We start from the raw sequence: 26,864 nt of genomic DNA, 5'->3' as shown, positions 1-26,864 counted from the left end.
TTTTAATCCTGGTATCTATGATGAGTTTATTCTATCTAGAACCCCCCAAAAATGGACAAACCTTGTTTATATTGTGCTTTGCTTTCTGATGTTGTCCCTTTCTATTACCAGTAGGTAAAAATAACATATTTGTACTATGGTATGTAATTTTAAAAATTTCATGGTAAATTTATTTTTTTTAGGAAAAAAAATGTAAATAAATTCCATGGTTTGATATATATATTGGAATCATTTTGATCTTATGTCTGCAAAGGGAGGTCATCATGTATCTGATACAGACTCTGATATTACTGTTGGACCAGAAGATAGTGACGTCACCACTGAATCACCACACAAATCACCAGTAAAGCTTCCGTCATTAAGTAAAAGAAGAAGTGAAGTTCATGAGATTTCAGAGTCTGAAGAGGAAAGTGAAGAATATTTCATTTTGAAAGGGACCTCTAAAGGGAAAGGAAAATCTTCATTATTTAACTCATTGAAATCCACATCTGAACAAAACGAATCTAAATCACTTGTTAAACAAAGTAATAAATCATCAGAAACTTTGACTAAGCTTAAGTCACAAGAAAAGACAACAAAATCATCATCAGAATGTTTTTCAAAGTCACTAGACAACAGAACAAAGCCATCATCAGAAACTTTGACTAAGTCAATTGAGAAGAGATCAAAGCCATCATCAGAAACTTTGACTAAGTCAATAGACAAGAAGACAAAGTTGTCACCAGAAACTTTGACTAAGTCACATGACAAGAGAACAAAACCATCATCAGAAAGTGTGACTAAGTCCTATGAGAAAAAGACTAAGTCATTTACAGAAATAGAGAACTGGTTAGATAAGATTGATTCCAGTCCAGAGGCTGAAAAGGTTGATATTATAAAAAGATTTCACAGTCCAGTGGAGAAAGGCAAACATTTTGATTATAAACCATCACCATCTAGTGGCTTGAAGAGAAAACAGACAGTTTTACTTGAAGAAGAAAAGAAGACAGTTAGTAGAAAGAAACCTCCTTGTCAGTATGGGTCAAAATGTTACAGGAAAAATCCATCTCATCTTCAAGAATTCAGCCATTCAGGTAATTAAATAGCAAAATAAAAAAAAAAGAAGATTTGCATCAAGTGCCTAGCTGTCCTATCAGGTAGTAGTAAAATTTAACAAAAGAACATTTGTTAACAGTGTACAAAAACAACCTGCTTGCTTCTTGTTCATTGTTTAGTGGTAAAAGAGCAAGGTCAGTTTGTCAGTTATATGCTGAAAGGAATAAGTCAGATTATTTGAATAATAGGTCTACAATATAGAATGGAAATACTTTTCATGATTTGATATTGCATGTTGAGCATTTTGTTTTAGGGCAGTTTTCAAAGCCACTTGTCAACTACGGATCACATTCTTGTTCAACTATAAAAATGTCTGTAAGAAATCAAATATGCCTTCTCTAAGCATGTTTAACCATTGCAATGGTTGTTACATGTACTATAAAAGTAGAGATATTTCCCATGATCAAAATTAAACAATATTTCAACATATATATATTATACAACAATAATAAATATATTTCTCTGATAGTTCATTTTTGTAATGTATAACATAAAATAAAGATATCTTAGCTTGGTTTCAGTTAAGTATCATAGAATCACATTCTTCAAGAAACATTTTGTGTTTCAGATGATAATCAACAGACATCAGGGAGTAGTAGAACCACACAAGAATCTCCACCAAGAAAAAAGCCAAAGATATCCATAACAGGTCCTCGATCTCCAGATCAAGTCTACAGTGAAGGACAACCGTATAGTTTCTTCCTAACCAAAGTCCATGGTATACAAAACCAATACAACCAAGTCTTAGCAATGGATATCAAAGGTGAGAGATGATATTTAATCTTATATGAATGTTTCAAGTGCTATTGGTTATTCATCTTGTACTATAGGCGATATCATGTGGTGCACATGTACAGCATAACTGTCAAACATATCATTTACCATCATAATATAACAAAACAACATGGATGACTTACATTTCTTAAAGTGCTGTGTGTCATATTAACTTTTATGTCATTGTACTCCCACTCTTAAAGTTCAACAGAGATGAAGGACATCTGTTAGGCAATTAGAATATTGGTATCTTTTATATTTGGTAAATTCTTATTATAAGTGTTTGAAGAATTTGTTTCTTGTAAACAGCAATAGCTATTTAAATTGCTGTACCTTGCTCAGATTTAATTTTGTAAGAATTTCATGAATACTGCCTTTTTTTAATCACACATAATAAATAGGAAGATGCTGTATGAGGGCCAATGAGGCAACTCTCCAACCAAAATGCAATGTGTAAAAAGTAAACAATTACAGGTCAAAGTACAGCCTTCAACAAGGAGCTTTGGCTCACACCAAACAGCAAGCTATAAAGGCCCAAAAGACTATAGTCCGGCCGATTGGTGCAGATATAGAACAGAATTGCTCACTTGATGAGGAAAGCATGAAACTTTGCATATTAGTTCTTGGTTATATACCCTTTGATTTCAGCTATGGACCCACTCTGAAAAATCCAATATGACTGCCATTTTCAAGATGGCGGAAAAACGGTATAAATATCAAGATTGTCCTTAAAGTATTCTTTATAATTTCGGAAATTAAACTAATGATTCTTTAAAAATGGACTTCATGTTCTTGAATTTGTTATCAATTAGTTTTAAAATATCCAAAAAAAAATAATTTGCTTATTTCTATAACATACATTTGCAAATATGGCTGCATATGCAAAAAAATATAGTGAAATTCAAAAATGTTAATCAATATGTTTCATGTTATTGTAATTGTTCTGTAATTTAATGGTTGGAATTAAATAGGTTGACACGAGTCGATTGAACGTTAATATAGGTCGGTTAAATGTGGTGGAATAGTAGGTTACTCATCTGAACTTTGAGGCAGTGCCGAGGGCACCTTGTCTGTGTCTATTCAATGTCACGTCTTACGTCACTTATCGCGTTTTCATTTGCCGTACTCACTACATCGTCAAATTATTCTATGTAATCAATAGGTGTACCTTTCTTCAGGCGGATTAGACGATTGCCATCATTTAAAATGGTTAAAGGGCAACTATTTCCTTTTCCAACTACGTGCGAAGCCAATTTCAACTATTCAGCGAGCATGGTCCTAAAATGCACTCCAGGCCAGCACTGTTATTAGTTTTAATGGTAACAGTTATTTTTGAGTTTGGTGGAACTATGATGGTTCGTTTTATTGAAATCTCGTTTCCACTGTTAACAAATGCCGCATTTATCACTGTATTGTTGGTGGTAATTGTGGGAGTATTCAGGTTTATCACTGCGCTCAGTATGTCCGAAGTCTAAGTATAACATCGTCTGTTAATGGCTCTTTGCACACATCCCATTGTATGTTAATTCTATTAATGTCGAGAGACGTTCTTTATAATCTTCCCAATAACAAGCTGTTAACCCAAACCACGTAGCGTTACGTTCTCCAAATCTCCATTTTCTGCCGGAATTAATTTCTCATTTACTAATGTTATCATTATAGCAGTGTCCACAATCATGCTTACATTCTGGTCATGTATAGTACCTCGTACTGCTAAGCTCTTTCAAATGGTTCATCGATTTTGCGATGAGGTGATGTGACTTTGCCAATAGACTTTGGAATCGTGCGTTGGCCTACTTGCTGTTTAAAGACTCCATTGTTGGGGTTGTACTTTGATTTGCTCCGTATCCTGGTGAAGGTGACCGTTGTCTGAAATAACTGGGATTTCTGGAGTTTGTCCGCGGAGATGCTAACTGTTGTCTTTAGGGTCTATATGATCTCTAGCGTAGTGGGGGTGTTGCTGATCGATAGGCATTAAGCTTTGGTGTATTTCTATCTGGCGATCATACGCGATTGTATTGCTCAGGAGATCTTCCACGTGTATATTGATCAGGTGATCTTCTATTGAACTTGTGATCTTCCATGATTATTTGATCACAAGAACCGAGGTTATATTGATCGGCCAATCCACGGTTATGCTGATTAGTTGAAAGCATGACATCAGCTAGTTTTGTGACAATTTGTGTAAGGTTATGCACCTCATTATCCAAAGGACTGCTCATATTTTCTTTATCGGTCGGTGATATTGCGCCATCAGCAAAGTAGACTTGTCGATGGTCATAATTGGCACTTTTTGGTCCATATATCGCCATCTGGTATTCTATTGAGGTTTTTCAATTGTTTTAACGCCTTGTTGAATGTTTCTTGGTTCCTCTCTAGTACATGCCTTGAAGAATCTTTGTCTTTACATCCTCGACGGTATGCTTCGGTTCCAATCTAGTTTGATCGTTTTTCTTGCTGAAGCGCTGCTACAAATGAATGCTTTTTTGTTAGGCCTTGGAATCATAATCTGCGTTTAACTTAAGAGTGTACTCAAAGCCAACATCGGCCTGGCAATCTGGGGCCTACACACATTTTTCCTGTTTTCCCATTGTCATCTAACGGCAGTTCGTTCAAATTGGTAAATGAACGCCTACCAGTCATGGATCCTCTTCGATTGAGTTTTTATAAAATGGAGAATGGAAATGGGGAATATGTCAAAGAGACAACAACCCGACCATAGAAAATACAACATCAGAAGGTCACCAACAGGTCTTCAATGTAGCGAGAAATTTCAGCACCCGGAGGCGTCCTTCAGCTGGCCCCTAAACAAATATATACTAGTTCAGTGATAATGAACGCCATACTAAACTCCAAATTGTACACAAGAAACTAAAATTAAAATAATACAAGACTAACAAAGGCCAGAGGCTCCTGACTTGGGACAGGCGCAAAAAAAATGCGGCGGGGTTAAACATGTTTATGATATCTCCACCTCCCCCTATACCTCCAGCCAATGTAGAAAAGTAAACACATAACAATACGCACATTAAAATTCAGTTCAAGAGAAGTCCGAGTCTGATGTCAGAAGATGTAACCAAAGAAAATAAACAAAATGACAATAATACATAAATAATAACAGACTACTAGCAGTTTACTGACATACCAGCTCCAGACTTCAATTAAACTGATTAAAAGATTATGATTTCATCATATGAATATCAGGCACAATCCTTCCCGTTTGCATTTTTGGGAGCTGTGGGCTTCGGCTCCGGTCCCTTGCACCAAGATTTTCTTGCCATCGGGTATATTTTGAAGAAGAGGTGTTGCCACACTCTTTTGGTTTCCTCTGCCCTTTCCTTGATCGGCCAGTGGAGTCAACTTCCTTATGGGAAGCCTGTTAGAGCTCAAGGAGCTGACGAGGTTGTCATTATTGGAGTAATAAATGTGGGATTTGCCATTGACTCGACGGGGATGATACCTTAAGTAGGCACTGCATTCAGCATTGGAGAAACTTGATAGAATCCACTTGCAGCCAATTGTTTCTGTAATGGTGTGCTGCTCTGAACCAAATATTATTGACTCATAGTAGATGGTAAGTGTGCGTAAGAAGACACATAAGCATTTTGCTGGTATCCTTGATTAATACTAGAGGATTATAGTATGTTCTTAAATAGAGATTGTTGTTGAATAATTTGAACTGTCTCATGCACGGCCAAGGGCCCGGACATAGGACTTTTGAATTTAGGTGAAGACACCTTCAACAGAATTGGTGCGGTTGATGGTCCATGCGAACTACAATTGGGGAAAGACCCAAGGCATGGATTTTGTTGTGTACTTTTTTGTAAACTTGCTTTGTACTGGCTAGGGTCAAATTTTTGCTTAGATGATGTGTCCATTGCAGAAATTTTAACTTCTTTATTTCGATTGTCCACTAATTCATTTACAACAGATGCCAGTTGTTGGAAGGTACCCTGCTGTTCAAATGCACTTTTAAATTGAACTGTGTCAGTCGTCAGTTGTTGTCAGCTTGTTCATTCGTCTCACAACACCATTGAATATCTTATTGGTCTGACCATCAATTCCACCAAGCAAGTATTACTAGCCTTGTGGTCTATCCTGTCTTCAGACTGCTGAAGTTGCTGAGATATTGCTCTCATCTGTTCGTTGAGCATTAGATTTTCTATCTGCTAAAAATTCTTGGTACAATTGTTTAATAGTAATTTCTGCGCTGTCCTCTGTTTAAGTGTCTTCAGCTGTGGGTTTCTCCATATGCCAAAGTGATTCAGTTTCTGCCATTTCAATGTTCTTGTCCTTGTTGTCCTCAATTCCTGCCATTTCACTGACATGGGTTTGAATGATTCTCCATTCACAGTTTTTAATATCTCAAATTGCAAAATATTGCGACCCAAGACATAAGATAGGCACTGAATAATATATTAAGGCAGATAAATCCCAAATCACAGCTTTTATGTGTGACCCAAGACAACAAATAGTGCTGCTTTTTATGAAAGCTAATACTGCAGCTTTTTATGAAAGCTACTACTTTGTGTATGAAATGACAAGCAAGGCAAAATAAAAAAGGACAGAACTGGGACAGATACTTAATGACACTATACATCAATAAAATGCTTATATTCAGGTCAATTCTCAATAATGAATATTTGCTTATTTTTCAAGGCGGCCATTTTGAAAATAGCCGCCATTTTGTACTTCAAAGATAGATCAAAACAAAATCTTGCTAAGTATTCCAAGTCAATCAAATATGTTGATTTTTGTGCTTCTAGCATCAAATCCACTGTGGTTTGTGCAATACTGGAAAATATGTTAGAACGTACGGCAGCCATTTTGAAATAAGCCGCCATATTGAATTTTGAGGGTGGGTCCATAGCTTATATTTCTCAGTACACAAAAATGTACAATCATGCAAGAATTAGTGCTTTCCTCATTATTTGAGCAATCATTTCACGGATCGGCCGGACTACTAGTGTAAAACAGTTCAAACAGGAAATCAACGTTCTAATCTACATGTATATAAAAAACAGAAAACACTTATGAACCACATCAACAAATGACAACAACAGAATAACAGACTCCTGACTAAGGACAGGTGCATACAAAAGCATACAATCATATCTACATTTGAAGTTGTAACATAGAAACTCAGAAAGGCCAATTAACATTACATTGTGCTTAAAAATAGCTGATTTCAAAACTCTTGAATGAGTTATTTTTATTAACATAATTATCTGAGTGTTTTGATTTCAGATATACTGTCACCAATTATGGGAACATTGCAAGCTTCGTGTCAGGTTTGTGGTTTTAGTATTTATCTTGAAATAATTTATAAATTTGATGGAATTCTTGTGGTTATGGTATTGTAAACTTGTTAGCATTATGTCTATTTCTAAAGTGGTATGTAATACACCTACATATACCTTTATATATATATCTTTATTCTCATAAACCTTGACCTTATCGCTATTTAGACAAATCCAGAAAAATAAATAGTAACATAAACAACTTCCTCTTTGTGTCAAGTGTCACAAAACCTAAGGTAATCAGTAAGAAACTAAACATTTGGAAATATTTAAATATTATGATTCAATTTTTAAAAGTGTTCACTGCGGTCCAAACATGTCTCTTGGAAAAGTTTCATGCACATTACATTTCAAAAACAGGGTCCTGGTTTGTAGCATATTGAAAAATTTGTGTAATTTCAAAACTTATCCTGGTAGGAATAAATAACAATAAGAGGTATTTTTGTTTTTGTGATAAATGAAATGGTGCTATTTATGATTAAAGGATAAAGCATTAAGCATTATTTAAACAGTTTTCTGGCTGTTAGTTTTCTTGTTTATGTTTTTCATTTGTCATTTCAAGGCCTTTAAATTGTCTTGTGGTATATGTTTTGTACTTTTCTTGAAGGCTGTAGAGTGACCTATAGTTGTTTACTTCAGCATCATTTGTTCTATGTTTAAGGGTTGTCTCATTGTCAATCATATCACTTCTTATATTACAAGAATTAATTGATTTGAAAAATTGCCCTCATTCACCTTATCACACAATTTACTGCGTGCTGCTGTATTTATGTAATAATTGTTATTTAGTGTATGAATTGTGATCACAAATTCAGATTTATGTTCTAATATTTGCAACTTAATGAACAATTTAAATGCAGAGGAGAGATAATTTGACATGCAATATATAGTGATACTTCCTTTTTCAATCATATTTTAAAATCTGACTATTTGACAAACACTCTGTCAAAGAGTATATTTTATTTAGACAATTTTATAGATCTACTTGACAAGTCAGCAAAACTTATGTGACTGCAAAAGTATGAATTGTGGAATCTACTAAGGTTTTTTTCACCAGTGATACAAGTACCAATTACACCAATTGACAAAAATAAAATTAAAAACAAGTTGAATATTTATTAATTTTGAGAGCAACAAGCTTTTTGTACAATGCAATATACAGGGATCTATGCATTTCACCGAACCTAAATAAGTACTGTGTACTTAGGCCAAATAAAAATATATGTGTGGTTCCAGATACCCTACCTACCCTACTTTTAATCTTTATATTAGCCTACCCTAAAGATTTTTTTGTCATTTTCCTTTAAGCACTGTTAAAGTCAGAATATTGCTCCCATAGACTCAAGGTAAATAAAAAATGTAAAATAAAAAAAAATCCCTACCTACCTACCCTGACATTTTTTCAGATGTAACTGGAACCACACATACTTTTTTATTTGGCCTTATTTTTATTTGATTGATATCAATTTTTGTGGATTTCATGGATACCAGTATAGGTTATCCTCAAATTATATTTGGATACCAGTATAGGTTATCCTCAAATTATAATTGGATACCAGTATAGGTTATCCTCAAATTATAATTGGATACCAGTATAGGTTATCCTCAAATTATAATTGGATACCAGTATAGGTTATCCTCAAATTATAATGGCATAAAAATGCTTTTGCTTTATATGCTGCAGTCTTTGACAAAACCATGACATCAAGTATCAACAAACAAACAGTTTTTCACAATTCACAAAAATTGGTATCGACAAAAATAAATGAAGCCACAGTTTTGGCTCACTATTTGCCATTGAGAATATCTAAAGCTTTTAGATTTTTTAAACAATGGTGAGACAAACCAATATTTTCATAAAAGTCTTAAACACTCACCTAATATTCATATATCTGAATATTAAAAAAGAAATGACCAGCTTTTATAAGTATGAATTCAAAAACAAATATTAGAAGGTGGAATTACAACAGTTATCTGAAAGTGAGTACAATGATCTTTAAATCACTTTCTATTCATTTTGACATAGCAGTAGTCATATAAGCAGTGAAGATATTGAGCTAGTTTAAAATAATAACTCAAAATATTAAAACTTAAATGTGAAAATATATATCTATGTATAACAATAGTTGCTTGTTACAACTGTTGAAGTCATGCATGCACTCTCTTATATTAGAATGATGAAGTATTTTTGTCTGTATCTTTATCAGTAAAAAAAATATTTGTACATTCCATTTTTAGTAGCAGCACATGGTAACAGCTATTTCTATTTATTTTCAGTTTAATTACATGTTTGAAATTCCATGGTTAATGAAACAGTACCCGGAACAGTTCAGGTAATTTTAGTTATGAAGGGGAGATAACAATATCAAATCACATTTTTCTTAATCACAATTCAATATTATTTACGCACTTCAAATTTAATTCAATTATTGTTGTGTTCTTGTAAATATATATACAGGCTACACTGGGCAAAACAGTAAATAATCTTCAGATCAATGAGGAACTACTGATAACCTAAAGAAGAATCAAAAGAAATATATCAATAGACAAATGATAGACAATACACATAACATCATTGGGAATATTTTTAATTTAAAAAAACAACATAATGTTCTGTGCTTAATTTTTATATCTGATTTCTTCATCAATCATCCAAGTGGCAATGGGTATCAATCTAAATAGACACCTGGTGTGTAACAAGAAGACCTTTCTTAGAAAAAAAAACACCAACATGACCAAGGGGAAACTATTTTAACACTGCTACATTCTGTGTGAACCTGTTTCATATCAGGAGCCTGGGGTTCAGTCGTTGTCATTTATTCATAGTTCCTGTTTGTTCATTGTTTTGTTCATAAATCAGGCCTTTAGTTTTTGTGTTTTAATTATTTTACATTTGTCAATTTGCGACCTTTTTTGCTGGCCATGCGATATGGGTTTTGCTCATTGCTGAAGTTTGTAGAGTGACCAATAGTTGGAAACTTCTAAATCATCCGGTCTCTGGTGGAAATTGTCTCATTGGCAATCATACCATATCTCCTTAATTTATCTATACAGTAATCCAGCAACACAATATTATACAACATTGAATTGATAATATTACATTGGCTTATCTTGATAAGTTTTGATGGAATCTTATATGTATAGTTGTTTAAACTGACAGGAATTTTGATTGACTGCTAAAAAATTTTATAATGGACCCTTATAATCTTTAGGTAGAAAAATGAATATGAATAGAATGGATTATTTAACTTGACATTAATGAGACGAATTCTACAATACCTGGTACTATAAAACCAAAAATAACATCAAGAGTGTTTATTTATACCATGTGTCTAGCTCTAAATATCTAGAGTCTAGACAAGTGAATAAATGAAACTGCAATAACCAGAAATATGCTTGTTACAAGTATAATTCATGGTTCTCTAACATTTGAAATGTGTTTTCAAATGGAGACTGAAATATTTGCTAACTAAGTGGATGCATCTTTTCAATTTTGCTTAATTTTAAGATACAGACACAATATTTGCCCATGGACATAAGTGATTTTAAAATGAACTGCAGCAGTAAGAGTTCACCCCCATTCCTGGATATCAAAAAGGTTCCTGTAAAATTCTAAAGTGGCACAGATTTCCAAATAACAATAAGGTCCATTTGATATTGTGGCGATAGTGGCATGTATATTTTTTGTCTTGTCAGTTCATTTAGTTCTCCATATTCCCAACCATAGTTGTTTTGCAGTGTCAGGTAAAAATTAAAGTGTTGTTAGGTATAGATGCCTGTCTTTTGGTGAAGGCTGTTTTTTTTTTATATCTTAAATGTCTTTTGGTTATCGGTACTGTTATCGTTTATTTAATCTGAATTGACCTTTACCCCACATATTTTTCTATATAGATCAATTATTAACTCTTTTTTATTTGTTTATAAAAAATCATAACGTAAATACAAAATGAATTGGAATTGTTTATTTTACAACTCAAAGTTAAAGTGTTAGATTTTGAAGCCAGTGAATGCAGACCAACCATCTACACCATACATATATTGTTGAGTCCCTAGTGTCTTTATGTAGACTTTATCTTTTGCTGCTAAATGAAGTACAGCACTTTGTGTTGCTGTCATCTGTTCTGTAGATATTCCTCTGGCAGCAGCATGATTTATCACAGTTTTTTTACCATTGTGCATCAAATTTGTAAAGAAGGTTTTGTCATGCATAGCAAGTGTTGTCCATGAGAAGAAATATAGACCTTCATAAGGGGCAATAAAGTGCCCATTAGAGGTATCATATCCACTACCTGTATTAGTGATGACTGTATCATAGACCACAACTCCGTTGAAATTTTGTATGTGCTTCTGGCTTTTCACTAAGAACCCAACCATTTTATGACTGTCTAAAATAAATGAGAAAATAAAATGGTACATAAATATTTAACAATTTTGCTTAATATTGAGTAAGTTCAGATGAATACAACAAACTGTCAGTTTTGAATTGTCATTTAAGAACTTATGGTCATTGACCTTGGGAATGTGTGGTTTATTGTTGTTACTACATTGTCTTTTTATTTGTTGATGTCTGGCTTTAAGGGGACGTTAAATCTGATGAACTCCTGTAGAGAGAGTGTCACACTCTCTGCACATTACGATCCCTTGCAACAACTCTGAGGGGGCGTATGTGGCTTGTTGCATGGCAAAATTTCTGTCCCTATTCAGTATACTGTCAATTTCCTGTGGCAGTCAAAAATTTCCCAAACCTGCAACCAAGTTGACTATTACTAGACATACCTATTGTATTTACTTTAAATATGTTCCCTTCCTGAACTGCATGAAATATTTCCCGTTGGACGTTAAGCAATCAACAATCAATCAATCATATTATTTGTTATCATTTTACTCTTGAATTTGACTTTTGAAGAAAGGTTGAGGGTATAGCTCAAAGCTGTTTATTCACAACATTCATATTTGTAAATGTGTCGTTATTTATTATAATAAAGGTATTAAAATTTTATTTTTTTTTCATTTATTTTTGTGGGTACCATTTTTTTTTTATGAATCTTGAAGTAAGTAAGCTTTACAAATTCTGAATACAGACCTATAGGAAATCCTATCTATTTTTAGGAAGGAATCCAGTCGCTGATTCATGAAAATATTCAGAATTCACAAAAATTGAAGCATTAATCATTAATTACTGAGGTCAGATAGGTTTCAATCCTGGATTCCCAAAAATGAATTTCCTATCATGACTTCCCCTGTTAAAAAAATTAATGATATACAGTACATTGATTGAGTGTATCTTTTATTAAAAAGTTTAGTTACATATATATTGTATAGATATCTCAATAGCATGAGTTTGAATTCTGGAAAATTAATTGCTTCGACAAATTTGCAGATTTAACATTGTTGTGTTGATATTTAGAGTAATTATGTATGTATATATATTTATTTACTCAAACCTTGAGATCCACAGTCACATCTTCCCTCGGAACTCTCAACTAACTTTAGTTGATATTGAATACTTTTCCAAAGGTTGGCATTTTTAGCACATTGCTTGTGAGAAATAACTGTTGTCACAAAGGCTATACAAGCAATTGTTTTGAACAGACTGAAAACAGAAAAACAATAATGGATTACTTTTCAAAGATGAGTCATCTTAAGATATAATTTTGTCATATGATTTTTAGAACTAGATTTTTTTTCTGATTCAATTATAGGGAATACATCATTAGGTTTATGTGTCAGACAGAATTGTACAGATTGACCTTTTCATTAAAGGAATCACATTTTCTTTTTTATTAAATATTATCCTTATAAAATTGTATTAGAATTTAGATAAGGATTTAAAAGTGACTCAATGGATAGATTTTGATTTACATCATTGATTTCTAATGGTTTCCCTGTGCTGCTTTGTTGTAGGGCACAAATTAATCAAAATTCAATTTGCTATCATAACTCCTGGACTTGAAGGGAAATTTGTTTACAAAACAATTTCATCACTACAATATACATGTAATTTTAGAAAAATCTTTTTTTTTTATCAAAGATGTTTTGATGTAGTCTTTCAAATCAGAAAATGAATGACCTTGGCCTCCAATATTGGAACACAGAGAAATAACTCGAAATTCAAATTAAGCCAGTTGAAAAATAATTAATAAAATCTACACAATTAAAATAAATAATCATTTATGATAGATGAAATGGAAAATTATAGCTGCAATACTTAATGGTCTGGATAGGGATTAAAGAGAATACTGAACCAAATGTTCAAACAAAAATTGGCCAACAAATAAAGAAAAAATACCCAGCATAATAAAAAGCAAAAAAAATAGCATTTATAGTTTCTACATGAAAGTGAAAAAATACTGTTCCTACCTCATGGTTTCTTCAAGACTATGCTGAAGGATAAATTCAGATTTTGAAACTGTACATTTTAAAATTTTCAGGTACATTTATATGATTCCATGTTATATGTAACATCTGTGTTGGGACATGCAAAGTTCTCATTAGTGATATTCAATACTCCTGTAGAATGTCTGTGTCCCATTCTTGGAAAATATCATATTTCGGGAAATTTTTGAATCTTGTGTACAAGCATGTTGTTTAGAGCACACATTTGGGAATTTAGATTGAGAAATTTGAACACACCTTTAACACAGATTTTTTTGTTGAAAACAGCTGACAAGGTTACTGACATATGACAAGCAAACATGTGGCAAGGTTAAAAGTTTAATCAGGAGAACAGCAACATTTTAAGAGAGAACATATCAAAATGTCTTTTCAGAAAAAAGTAACTAAACTTTGATTTCATCTTTAATACAGTAGACTCTTTGATCAGTAAGCAACATCCAATGAAATATTGGGAAAATTGTATGTGCAAATATTTATTCATAGCACAACAAGACAATACACACTGAAAATGTATTGTTTTATACCATTGCAGAGGGCGCATTAAGTTTTACCCTTGTCAGTCTGTACAACTGTATGTCTGTAAAAGTCCCGATATTGGTTTCCTTACTCTATCTTGATTTTGCCTCAACAAAATGTTATGAAACTCATTACCACAAAGCACAGACAGAGTTTGAATTTTGGTGCTGTCACTTTTACTGTTCTAGAGTTATGTCCCTTTCTAATGTTTATAATAATTGCAAGCCTGATCATCATTACCAAATATTTAAATTCTAATTATTCCTGTTTTAATTATCCGTCATTATTGGGTATATCTTAATATTTTACAGGTCTAAACCTTTACTTCTTGTACATGGTTTTACTGCTGGTAATAAAACAGCCTTGGAAATAGAAACCACTAAATACTCTAATATAAAATTTTGTCAGGTATGCACATTTAAACAATATATAATACAAGACATTTAATATTTTTGTGTGAGGGTTGTTTGGTGATCGATGGGTGCATGAGTTTGTAATTAATGACAACTATAATGTCTTACTTACGTTAATGTTCCTGGGGAGATGATACTGAATTTGATATGAAAGAAATAAGCAAAAATAAATGATGCATGTGTTAAGCTTTATATTTTTGCTATGTTTATACGCTGTAAAAATTGCATTAGGATAGATTTCACAGAAACACTTTTTAAATTTTGAGATTATTATCTATATACAACATTTCTAGAAATTACAGTAATGTATCTCACATTTTTTTCCATATTCACATATTCATTGCTCAAAAATCAAACACTAAAATAAGTGCACACAAATATTGATGACATGAATATTGGTGACGTTATCCAATCAAATTGAGTGTTACAACCAATGTTGCATTAGAATAAGTATATACTGTAATAGATTTACAATCATAGATTAATTTTGATTCCATATCATAAAAAAGAAAGAACAATTTTTATGGTCTTTTTTTTCTTTTTAGGCAAGATTAGAAATGATATATGGAACACACCACACGTAAGTATAAAGTTATATGAACTTGTATAAATTTTTAAATAAAACAATCACTTATTTCAATACATTCTATGTAAATTTTAAATATTTTTGAACAAAATAGAAATCACATGTACGTGTAAAAATAATTTTATATTGTAAGATTCTAATGAAATATACCAAAATTATTCATTTCTGCATATGTATGTTTTAAAGAGGAGGTTGTTTGAAAATTGTTGGCGATCACAAAACATTTTCATAAATTTGAGAATTTTGAGAATTTTGAATTTTAGAGGATACAAAAAAATATATTATAGGAGGGGGGGGAGTATATTTATGTAGCTTAAAACTAACCTTAAAGAAATTTAATAAATTATTTTTATGAACTAAATTATTTCTCACAAGAAACTCACAATTGTGTCCTGCAGCCTAAGTACGGTGCTAATACAGGTTTTTATGAATGTAGAAACATGATTATATCTCAGAGGATTTTGAAGACGGAATGAGAGGAGCAATCGCATTCTGGGTAATAGCTGGTTTTTTTTTATAATTGTAGAAAGATGATGATACTATTGTATGAAGAAGGAATGAGGGTTGTTATCCACACATCTAACTTGGTAGAGAGAGATTGGTACCAGAAGACTCAAGGGTAAAAAATGACCTTGTCAGAAATGTTGCATTATGGGAAATTACTTTTTTTTTATCATCATCGTGTAAAACCTGACGATTTAAACATCATTATTTAGTATGCTGAGGTTATAGAAATAATAAAATGTCTTTGTATATCTTTGTAATTTGTTAATTCAACCTCTAAATGTGTTTTGTTGTAGACAAATATAAAAATAAGGAGATGTGGTATGTTTGCCAATGAGATAACTGTTCACCAAAGTCCAAATGAAGTGGATGTAAATATAAAAAAGAAGATGTGGTATTGCCAATGAGACAACTGTCCACAAGAGACCAAAATGACACAGACATAAACAACTATAGTTCACCGTACGGCCTTCAACAATGAGCATAACCCATACCGCATCATAAGCCTGTTCATGGTAATGGTTAAATTAAGGAAAATGTCATTATTTTTAATGTGTTATAAGAAAAAGGTAATAAGAAAAAGAATGGACAAGACATCAACGTATCATTTATTTAACATGCTTTGGTTAAAATATCTTTAATTGATGAATCTTATTAATTATTTTTTATAGAATGTGGATAAGTCCATTATTTCCAAAGTTAAAAAAAGAGGAAAATAAAAGTAATTTCTCTAGAGGAGATTCACCAACGAACTTTAAGAAAGATTTGTTAGACTACATAGGGTCATATAAAGCCTACCAACTGAAGGACTGGCAACAAAATATAGCAGACCATGATATGTCTAGTGCTAAGTATGTTAGTTTAAAGTTCCTTAATCACAATATACAATATGTTATTCCTGAAGATTTAATTTTGTATCTCACATGAAAATTACCAGATAACACAGCTTAAGTAAGGTTTAACTTTAAATTTACTGCAGTACAATCTGTTTTCACAAAAATTATCCCAAACAGACACTCTTGATTCATTATTGTTTGTGGGAAACTTTTTCCTGGAATTCATGGGTAAAGGTTAATCACAAATTTTAAAGGTCATCAATGTACATGTTTTTTAAAAGGCTTGTATACAAACTGTGCCAAATCCAGGAAATCAAATACCCAAGAATATATAGATTTTCTCAATCCAGAAAAAAATTGGTATCCACATAACAAATGTATCTTCCGTATATGAAAAAGGGGTTTAAATCTCTTTGAATTCAAACAAAATGCACCTATAATTCATTTATATAAACACCTATACTGTCACACATATGTGCAAAACACAAAAGATGTTAATTTTTAAAGAATAAAATTAATCAGAATTTTGTTTTAGAGTAGTTATAATTGGTTCATCACCAGGCAGACATATGGCTGAAAATAAACACAAATTTGGCCACATGAGACTACGCAAAGTTTTGAATACACATGGACCACCCAAAGACTTTGTGAAATCTTGGCCCGTGATTGGTCAATATTCCAGTATTGGATCCTTAGGAGCAACTAAAGATGCCTGGCTTGCTACAGAGTTCTTGCAGTCATTGGCTACTGTAGAAGGATCTAGTTGTGTACCATTAGCATCAATAGATTTGAAACTCGTAGGTCATTGACACTTTTTTATTGGTCATTTAATCTAGCTCATGTGTTGATATTTTTTAATCACAAATCTACAGCTTTTTAAAATATTTTTATAAAGTATATATTATACTGTGGATTCATTTATTTTCATGGGTTCCAAAATTAATTATAATGGAAATCACATTGCATTTTCTCTGAACCCTTCATTTCTCTGAGATATTTAAAATAGAAAGTTTTCAAGAACAAAACAAAGTGTGTTTTTTTTTACCTTGGATATATTTAATATGTGCAATGCAGGGAAAATGGAAACTGTTCTTTTATAGAATTTACAGCAAGAGATTATTTAAGACAAGTTCAGAATATTATCTATTTAATTATAAAATTTACAACAAAAGATCATGCAAGTTACAATTTAAAAGGTAACTCATGGTTAATGCTATTACCTTTATATTTCAGATATTTCCAACAAAGGATAATGTCAGATGTAGTTTAGAAGGTTATCCTGCTGGAGCCTCTATTCCATATAGTATTAATGTTGCCAAGAAACAAACATATCTTCATTCTTACTTCCAGTAAGTAAATTTATATGTAAAAAAAAATATCTGGGAATCACCTTTTTTTTCAAAAGAGGATAATTCTAATATTAAAGAAAGCTGTTGTGTTTATCTATTCAAATTCACTAAGAATAAAATTATCTGCAAGGCATTTGATAGGTTTTAAAATCAAAATGCTGTTGACAATCAGATACAGAGTGGGTTGTTTTTGAATTGTGTTTAATGTGAATAAATCAAGTTTGCTGTATAATTGTTTGGGTCAAAATCATGATTGATACCACTGTTACACTTCATATCATCATCAAAAGTAAGGTTGAATATTATCAAAGAAACATTATTCATATATAATTTTGTTTGATGTTGCAGAAGTTTCATTTAAAAGGTTATAATTACTTGTTCCTTTTGTTTTAAATACATTATTATTGCATTGTTAAGCCTTATGTTGCATCAGAAGTCATTGATTTTTTATTTAACTTATGAGTTATGGTATTTTTTGTATGAAGGTCAAAATTTACAATTTTCCAAACATTACAATTACAGCCATTGGATATCAAAAGGAAGAGGAAGAAGTAGAGCAATGCCACATATCAAGTCATATTGTCGACCTTCACCTTCATCACAGGAAGTGGCCTGGTTCCTTGTTACAAGGTATTATTTAATTTCTGTATCATGGAAAAGCAGACAATTACTCTATAAATTTTTCTATTGCAAAACATAAGTTAACTACTTATTTCTGAGAAACCTGTATAAGTTTTGTTAAATTTTAAAAATAAAGTAACAAAGATTTCCAATTAAAAGTAAGCTAGCTGACCATACATTCAGTAGAGACAATACATATACTGGTGCTTTTCTATAAAGTAATGTTTCTAATAGGAATTTAAAATTTATGACTCAGTCCTTTTCAATGATTTTTCAGTATTGGGACAGTTTGCTGTTCCTAGCAATCTACATATATATAATGTTTTATGACTAATGATATTCTGCATGAAATTTGTGGTTTAAACAGTATTCAAGTCAAATACATGCATTACAAGAATTAGATGCTTATTAGAAATTGTCATATGTTTACTCTCATCATTTTGCATAATGCTATAAACAGAAGGATATCTGTTATATGTTTCAGTGCTAATCTGTCAAAGGCAGCATGGGGAGCTTTGGAGAAAAAAGGAAGTCAGCTAATGATAAGGTCATATGAACTAGGAGTTTTATTCTTGCCAAAGTTCTTTGTAAGTAAATTTACATGCATGCAATCAAACAAATATAGATGAGAATGTTTGCAATGTAATGAAATATCCTTGTAACGTTCCATATCCTAAAACATTTCAATAAATAACATTCATATACACCTGAAATATATCAGTAGATTCGAATGTTTTTTTTCATGTTAACTGTTTCAGGCAATATGGAAAAAAATATTTACAAACATTTTATTGTTTTTGTTTTTTTTGTTTGAAGAATTTTTTTAACATAATTCAGTAATACATGTACTATAATGCAAATTATTTCCATTAAATTAGTCTCTTGTTTATAGCACTATTAATTTGACTTTATGAAAATGAATATTTCATTTATGTGTATGTGTCCTAATAAGAGAATATTCAGGGTTGACAATATTTGTGAATATTGATATTTGCAATATGTTTTAACTTATGAAAAATGGAAAATGGAAAACAAATCGCAGATTTTCAATTAAAATTAAATTTATTTACATTGAAATTTTGTGAATTTGTTATTGAAAATGGAAAATCTTATTTATTTTATTTTAAACATTTAGAGTAAATTTAGCCTGTAATTGTATGAAGTTAGATATGAATATATGCTACAATGTTTGATGAAAATTATGCCCTGTTTAAGACAGATACAATGTACCTTGGACCCATGACCTCTGTATACAAAACATTGGGTGCAGAAGGTAACTGTTTATACAACACTATAAAACTATACAAAATATCATACAACAAATTCAGGAACATTTCAATGCAAACAATATTTTTGCACAAGATTTTTGTAAAACTTATATAATGTATAGCAAAATGTAAACTTAAAATGCTGTAAATTCAGAAATTAGTGTGATGTTTTGTTTTTAGTGAAAAGTGCAACAGTCATTACATCAGAAAACTTTTATTTATGCCAGTAATATTTTAATGCTAGCTAATTTTAAATATCAAAATAAGATCTTGAACTATACACCTAATCGCTATTTATTCCATTCCGGATAACTTCTAAAATTACACAACTTTTCATCCAGTTGAAGCTATCTGGGACCCTGTTTAAACAATGCACCATGCATGATACTTTTTAATGAGAACTGTTTAAACTACCGTAAATACTTCATACAAAATATTTTTTTACTTCAATTTTAATTTCAAAAAAGTGGATCATAATCTATCAAAGTTTCTTAATGATCGCTTTCTAAAGTTTTTCCTCTCTCAGCTCATTACTTATGACCTCTATTTTTGGAGGCCTGACCCTAACAGGAAGTTGCATAAATGACTGTTTTTCCCGGATTGGACTAAATAGCGATAAGGTGTATTCACAATAATAAATTCATACTTATTTCATACTTTACAAGATATGTAATTGGTGTAATTGGTTTTTCATATATGTTTTTTTTTTCTTACTTTTATACAGGGAAGTAAGAAAACAATACCCGTCTCCAGTGATATCAATGATACAGATAAACTTTTGTTGCCATATGATTTACCACTAAAACCATATCAGAAGGAAGGTAAGTCATTGTTTGATGTTCAAATGACTGAAAAGACACAAATTCTGTACATTTATCAATATTTTTTTATCAATAGGAAATTTTGTCAATTTCAGAATCTAATAGTTTAAGGAAATATTTTTAAATAGTTTTACAGAAAACTTTGTGATTGATAAAATCATCATCAGACAACTCATTCTAGGATGTATTGTCCTTGAAATTAGTTATTATGATTTTTATACGACCGCAAAATTTGAAAAATTTTTCGTCGTATATTGCTATCACGTTGGCGTCGTCGTCGTCCGAATACTTTTAGTTTTCGCACTCTAACTTTAGTAAAGTGAATAGAAATCTATGAAATTTTAACATAAGGTTTATGACCACAAAAGCAAGGTTGGGATTGATTTTGGGAGTTTTGGTCCCAACAGTTTAGGAATTAGGGGCCAAAAAGGGCCCAAATAAGCATTTTCTTGGTTTTCGCACTATAACTTTAGTTTAAGTAAATAGAAATCTATGAAATTTTGACACAAGGTTTATGACCACAAAAGAAAGGTTGGGATTGATTTTGGGAGTTTTGGTTCCAACAGTTTAAGAATTAGGGGCCTAAAAAAGCATTATTCTTGGTTTTCGCACAATAACTTTAGTATAAGTAAATAGAAATCAATGAAATTTAAACACAAGGTCTATGACCACAAAAGGAAGATTGGGATTGATTTTGGGAGTTGAGGTCCAAACAGTTTAGGAATAAGGGGCCAAAAAGGGGCCCAAATAAGCATTTTTCTTGGTTTTCGCACCATAACTTTAGTATAAGTAAATAAAAATCTATGAACCAAAGGGTTCAACATTAAACTTTGTTTGATTTAATCAAAAATTGAATAATTGGGGTTCTTTGATATGCTGAATCTAACTGTGTATGTAGATTCTTAATTTTTGGTCCCGTTTTCAAAGTGGTCTACATTAAGGTCCAAAGGGTCCAAAATGAAACTTAGTTTGATTTTAATAAAAATTGAATCCTTGGGGTTCTTTGATATGCTGAATCTAAAAATGTACTTAGATTTTTAATTATTGGCCCAGTTTTCAAGTTGGTCCAAATCGGGGTCCAGAATTAAACTTTGTTTGATTTCATCAAAAATTGAATAATTGGGGTTCTTTGATATGCCAAATCTAACTGTGTATGTAGATTCTTAATTTTTGGTCCCGTTTTCAAATTGGTCTACATTAAAGTCCAAAGGGTCCAAAATTAAACTAAGTTTGATTTTAACAAAAATTTAATTCTTGGGCTTCTTTGATATGCTGAATCTAAACATGTACTTTGATTTTTTATTATGGGCCCAGTTTTCAAGTTGGTCCAAATCAGGATCCAAAATTATTATATTAAGTATTGTGCAATAGCAAGAAATTTTCAATTGCACAGTATTCAGCAATAGCAAGAAATCTTCAATTGCACAGTATTGTGCAATAGCAAGAAATTTTCCATTGCACAGTATTGCGCAATAGCAAGAAATCTTCAATTGCACAGTATTGTGCAATAGCAAGTATTTTCAATTGCACAGTATTGCGCAATAGCAAGAAATATCTAATTGCACAATATTGTGCAATAGCAAGAAATTTTTTAATTGGAGTTATCTTTCTTTGTCCAGAATAGTAGTTGAATCAACTTAAATCATTGTTTTATACAATATACAATGTATATTCACTTTTACTACCAACTGATAAATTAAAACAATCTTTACCATTCAGTGATAACAAGCACTTTTTTTACATTTTAATATTTTATGATGTATTTAAATGAGTAGTTATTGTTGCAAACTCCATTAGAAATTTGAATTGAGATCAGTTTTGGAATAAGGGAAAGGGGGATGTGAAAAATATATTCAACAGCATAGTTAGTGAATTGCTCAAAGGCAAAACAAAAATTTTAAGTTCATTAGAACACATTCATTCTGTGTCAGAAACCTATGCTGTGTCAACTATTTAATCACAATCCAAATTTAGAGTTGAATCCAGCTTGAATGTTGTGTCCATACTTGCCCCAACTGTTCAGGGTTCAACCTCTGCGGTCGTATAAAGCTGCGCCCTGCGGAGCATCTGGTTATATTTTTAAATTTTTGCGGTTATATATTGCTATCATGTTGTCCTCGTTGTCAACGTCATCCGAAAACACTTGGTTTCCGGACAATTTTGGATGTTGTGGTCCTAATAGTTTAGGAATTTGGGGCCAAACTTGGCCCCAAATAAGCATTTGTTTAGTTTCCAGACAATATTTTATGGAACAGTGTATGGATCTCTTTGAAATTATACCACAAGATTCCATACCAGGAAGGGATAGTTATGATTGGCTTTGGGGGGTTATGGCTCAAACCGTTTAGAAATTAAGGGCCAAAATGGGGAAAAACAAGGATGTCCTGGTTAATGGACAATTACTTTCAAGTAAAATTTGGATTACCTCCCTTATATTGCTTTTAAATTATTAAATGGTAATGGGCATAGCTGCCAACTGTCACTATTTGAGGGGGTATTCCCCCATGGAGGCTTCCAAATTGAAATTTTGAAAGAGCAATTTTGTCCACAATTTTAAACAAAACAATTAATTTTACAATGACTTTAGACTTATAAAAGTATGGAGAAGCCAAAAAACAACATTAAAATGTATTTGAAGGCCCTCTTGAAGGTTTTTTAGGACTATGACAGCCATCTTGCACACAAAACCCCCATGGGCATTTTGAAAAGTTGGCAGGTAGGGGGGGGGGGGGGGTCGGAGTAAAAAGAAATTGTGGGGAACAATTATTTATTAAGATTTCAAAAATTAAAAATTAAATTTCTTCAAATATTTCGTTTTTGTGGAAAAAAAGGGTTGGTTGGGGGAGTTGTTCTCAACAGCTTAGTGTATTGCACAAAAAAAAAAAAAAAGGGGGTGGGTAAAAATACACCTTATCGCTATTTGTCCGCCATTGCTGGAAATCACACAGGTTCCCGTAAAATTTTGACGTCATAAAACAAAATATCTGACGCCACAATGGAAAAGTGATTGTTGTTGACGTCAAAAGTTCAAGCGGCCGGGTCAGCCGGGATTAGCGATAAGGTGTATTGTTTGGGAGGGGGGGGGGAGGGGGGTAATTTGGATGGCCTCCCTTACACTGCTTTTTATACGACCGGAAAATTTGAAAAATTTTTCGTCGTATATTGCTATCACGTTGGCGTCGTCGTCTGCGTCGTCGTCGTCCGAATACTTTTAGTTTTCGCACCCTAACTTTAGTAAAAGTGAATGGAAATCTATGAAATTTTAACACAAGGTTTATGACCACAAAAGGAAGGTTAGTATTGATTTTGGGAGTTTTGGTCCCAACATTTTAGGAATTAGGGGCCAAAAAGGGCCCAAATAAGCATTTTCTTGGTTTTCGCACTATAACTTTAGTTTAAGTTAATAGAAATCTATGAAATTTTGACACAAGGTTTATGACCACAAAAGAACGGTGGGGATTGATTTTGGGAGTTTTGGTTTCAACAGTTTAGGAATTAGGGGCCAAAAAAGGGCCCAAATAAGCATTATTCTTGGTTTTCGCACAATAACTTTAATTTAAGTAAATAGAAATCAATGAAATTTAAACACAATGTTAATGACTACAAAAGGAAGGTTGGTATTGATTTTGGGAGTTTAGGTCCCAACAGTTAAGGAATTAGGGGCCAAAAAGGGACCCAAATAAGCATTTTTTTTGGTTTTCGCACCATAACGTTAGTATAAGTAAATAGAAATCTATGAAATTTAAACACAAGGTTTATGACCATAAAAGGAAGGTTGGTATTGATTTTGGGAGTTTTGGTCCCAACAGAATAAGGGGCCCAAAGGGTCCAAATTTAAACTTTGTTTGATTTCATAAAAATTGAATAATTGGGGTTCTTTGATATGCCGAATCTAACTGTCATGACTGTGTATGTAGATTCTTAACTTTTTGTCCCGTTTTCAAATTGGTCTACATTAAGGTCCAAAGGGTCCAAAATTAAACTTAGTTTGATTTTGACAAAAAATGAATCAGTTAGGTTCTTTGATATGCTGAATCTAAAAATGTACTTAGATTCTTGATTATTGGCCCAGTTTTCAATTTGGTCCAAATCGGGGTCCAAAATTAAACTTTGTTTGATTTCATCAAAAATTGAATAAATGGGGTTCTTTGATATACCAAATCTAACTGTGTATGTAGATTCTTCATTTTTGGTCCTGTTTTCAAATTGGTCTACACTAAAGTCCAAAGGGTCCAAAATTAAACTTAGTCTGATTTTAACAAAAATTGAAATCTTGGGGTTCTTTGATATGCTGAATCCAAAAATGTACTTAGATTTTTTATTATGGGCCCAGTTTTCAAGTTGGTCCAAATCAGGATCTAAAATTATTATATTAAGTATTGTGCAATAGCAAGTCTTTTCAATTGCACAGTATTGCGCAATGGCAAGAAATATCTAATTGCACAATATTGTGAAATAGCAAATTTTTTTTTAATTAGAGTTATCTTTCTTTGTCCAGAATAGTAAGCAAGAAATATCTAATTACAAAATATTGTGCAATAGCAAGATTTTTTTTTAATTGGAGTTATCTTTCTTTGTCCAGAATCAACTTAAATCTTTGTTATATACAATATACAATGTATATTCACTTTTTACTACCAACTGATAAATTAAAATAATCTTTACCATTCAGTGATAACAAGCAGTTTTTTTACATCTTAATATTTTATGATGTATTTAAATGAGTAGTTATTGTTGCAAACTCCATTAGAAATTTTAATTGAGATTAGTTTTGGAATAAGGGAAAGGGGGATGTGATTAAAAAAATTGGGTTCAATTTTTCTCATTTGAAATTTCATAAATAAAAAAGAAAATTTCTTCAAACATTTTTTTGAGAGGATTAATATTCAACAGCATAGTGAATTGCTCTAAGAGAAAACAAAAATTTTAAGTTCATTAGAACACATTCATTCTGTGTCAGAAACCTATGCTGTGTCAACTATTTAATCACAATCCAAATTTAGAGCTGAATCCAGCTTGAATGTTGTGTCCATACTTGCCCCAACCGTTCAGGGTTCAACCTCTGCGGTCGTATAAAGCTATGCCCTGCGGAGCATCTGGTTAATTATTAAATGGGTAATTATAGTTGCAAACTCCATTGGAAATTTGAATTAGGATTTTGAGGGAAAGAATTATTTTTTTGGAAAAAAAGGGGGGGGACTGAAAAGAACTTGTGGGGTTTAATTTTTTATTAAGATTTCAAAAATTAAAAAGAAAATTTCTTCAAATATTTTGTTTTTGTGGTAAAAAAAGGGTTGGGTGGGGGGAGTTATTCTCAACAGCGTAGTGTATTGCACAAAATCAAAAAAGGGGGTGGGTAAAAAGGGGCAGGGTGTCAATTCACAACAGCATTGTGTATTGCACAATAGAAAAAAATGGAATATAAATTCAACATATAACCAATTCTAACTTTCTTTGACAGTAATTATGTGTCGCATATTTAATTACAATCCAAATTCAGACCTGTATCAAGCGTGAATATTGTGTCCATTTTTGCCCAACTGTTCAGGGTTGGACCTCTGCAGTCGTATCTAGCTGCGCTCGTTGAAGGAATTTATATAAGTTTAGAGTATTTTAGAATTTTTAAGAGGAAAAACTGAATTATTTTGTTTTCAGATCGTCCTTGGATATGGGATATAGCTTACAAAGAATTACCAGACTGTAATGGGAACATGTGGTGCCCCAGCTAACATTTTGATTGGTGTAATGACATTATTTATGAAATAAATTATGGTGCTGTTTCTATTGAAATTTTTATATAAACCAAGCACAAGTTTCTGCATGAAGTATAATTGGTTAATTTCCTTTAGCAGTACACAAGGTTACTCAATGAAGAAAAGATGTCACCCTAACCAGATACATAGCTTCAAGCTTAGTCCAGAGAATCTGGGGTTTAACCTCAAACAAATTGCAACAGAATTATTTTTTCATGAAAAACGAAGATTACAACTATATTATTAACATATCAAAAATCGGCAAAAATCGGACCACGGCAAAGTTGTATAATTTATGAGAATTAAAATGGTAAAATTCTACTGAATTTCATGCAACGTAATGCGCGCCATACGTCAAAAGGGAAATAACTTGTACACTGCAACTACAATATGTCAACAAGCGGCATTTGTTTTTGACTTGGATTTGACCCAGTGGAACTTAAAACTGGTGAGTAACGCTTGACTATTATAATAAATGTATAAAAATAAATACATTTATCATGTTTTGAATCTTTAAAAAAGTATTTGTTTCCCCCCAGTTGCATTATTTTGCCGTATTCCCCCTTCACTTGTCATTTTCAATTCCATCATTTTTTACATTGATTTATTACAATAAATCATGTTTCCTAGTC

At 32.0% G+C, this 26,864-nt stretch overlaps 2 protein-coding genes across 3 annotated transcripts; one reads left to right on the top strand and one right to left on the bottom strand.

Annotated features, from left to right (window-relative positions):
• Positions 1-168: 168 nt before the first annotated feature.
• LOC143068592 (tyrosyl-DNA phosphodiesterase 1-like) lies at positions 169-26,259 on the top strand. The gene is made up of 14 exons (XM_076242777.1): positions 169-1,073; positions 1,664-1,858; positions 7,117-7,160; positions 9,447-9,502; positions 14,393-14,489; positions 15,040-15,074; positions 15,607-15,699; positions 16,256-16,435; positions 16,956-17,217; positions 17,654-17,769; positions 18,292-18,399; positions 18,875-18,977; positions 20,383-20,479; positions 26,135-26,259. The coding sequence occupies exons 1-14, from the start codon at positions 242-244 to the stop codon at positions 26,206-26,208; spliced, it is 2,292 nt and encodes a 763-aa protein (XP_076098892.1). The 5' UTR covers positions 169-241; the 3' UTR covers positions 26,209-26,259.
• Positions 11,117-13,579, bottom strand: LOC143068593 (complement C1q-like protein 4). 2 transcript variants are annotated; one of them, XM_076242778.1, is made up of 3 exons: positions 13,530-13,579; positions 12,608-12,762; positions 11,117-11,554 (listed from the first exon to the last, which is right to left on the bottom strand). In XM_076242778.1, exons 1-3 carry the CDS (start codon positions 13,532-13,534, stop codon positions 11,157-11,159), a joined length of 558 nt encoding a protein of 185 aa, XP_076098893.1. In that variant the 5' UTR covers positions 13,535-13,579; the 3' UTR covers positions 11,117-11,156. The 2 variants fall into 2 exon arrangements, with proteins under 2 accessions (XP_076098893.1, XP_076098894.1); XM_076242779.1 differs by having other exon boundaries at positions 12,614-12,762.
• Positions 26,260-26,864: the final 605 nt, after the last annotated feature.

This window comes from Mytilus galloprovincialis, chromosome 3 (assembly GCF_965363235.1).
Source record: "Mytilus galloprovincialis chromosome 3, xbMytGall1.hap1.1, whole genome shotgun sequence".
Classification (NCBI taxonomy): domain Eukaryota; kingdom Metazoa; phylum Mollusca; class Bivalvia; order Mytilida; family Mytilidae; genus Mytilus; species Mytilus galloprovincialis.
Note: the sequence above shows the minus strand (reverse complement) of the source record. Positions and strands in the feature narration are given on the sequence as shown.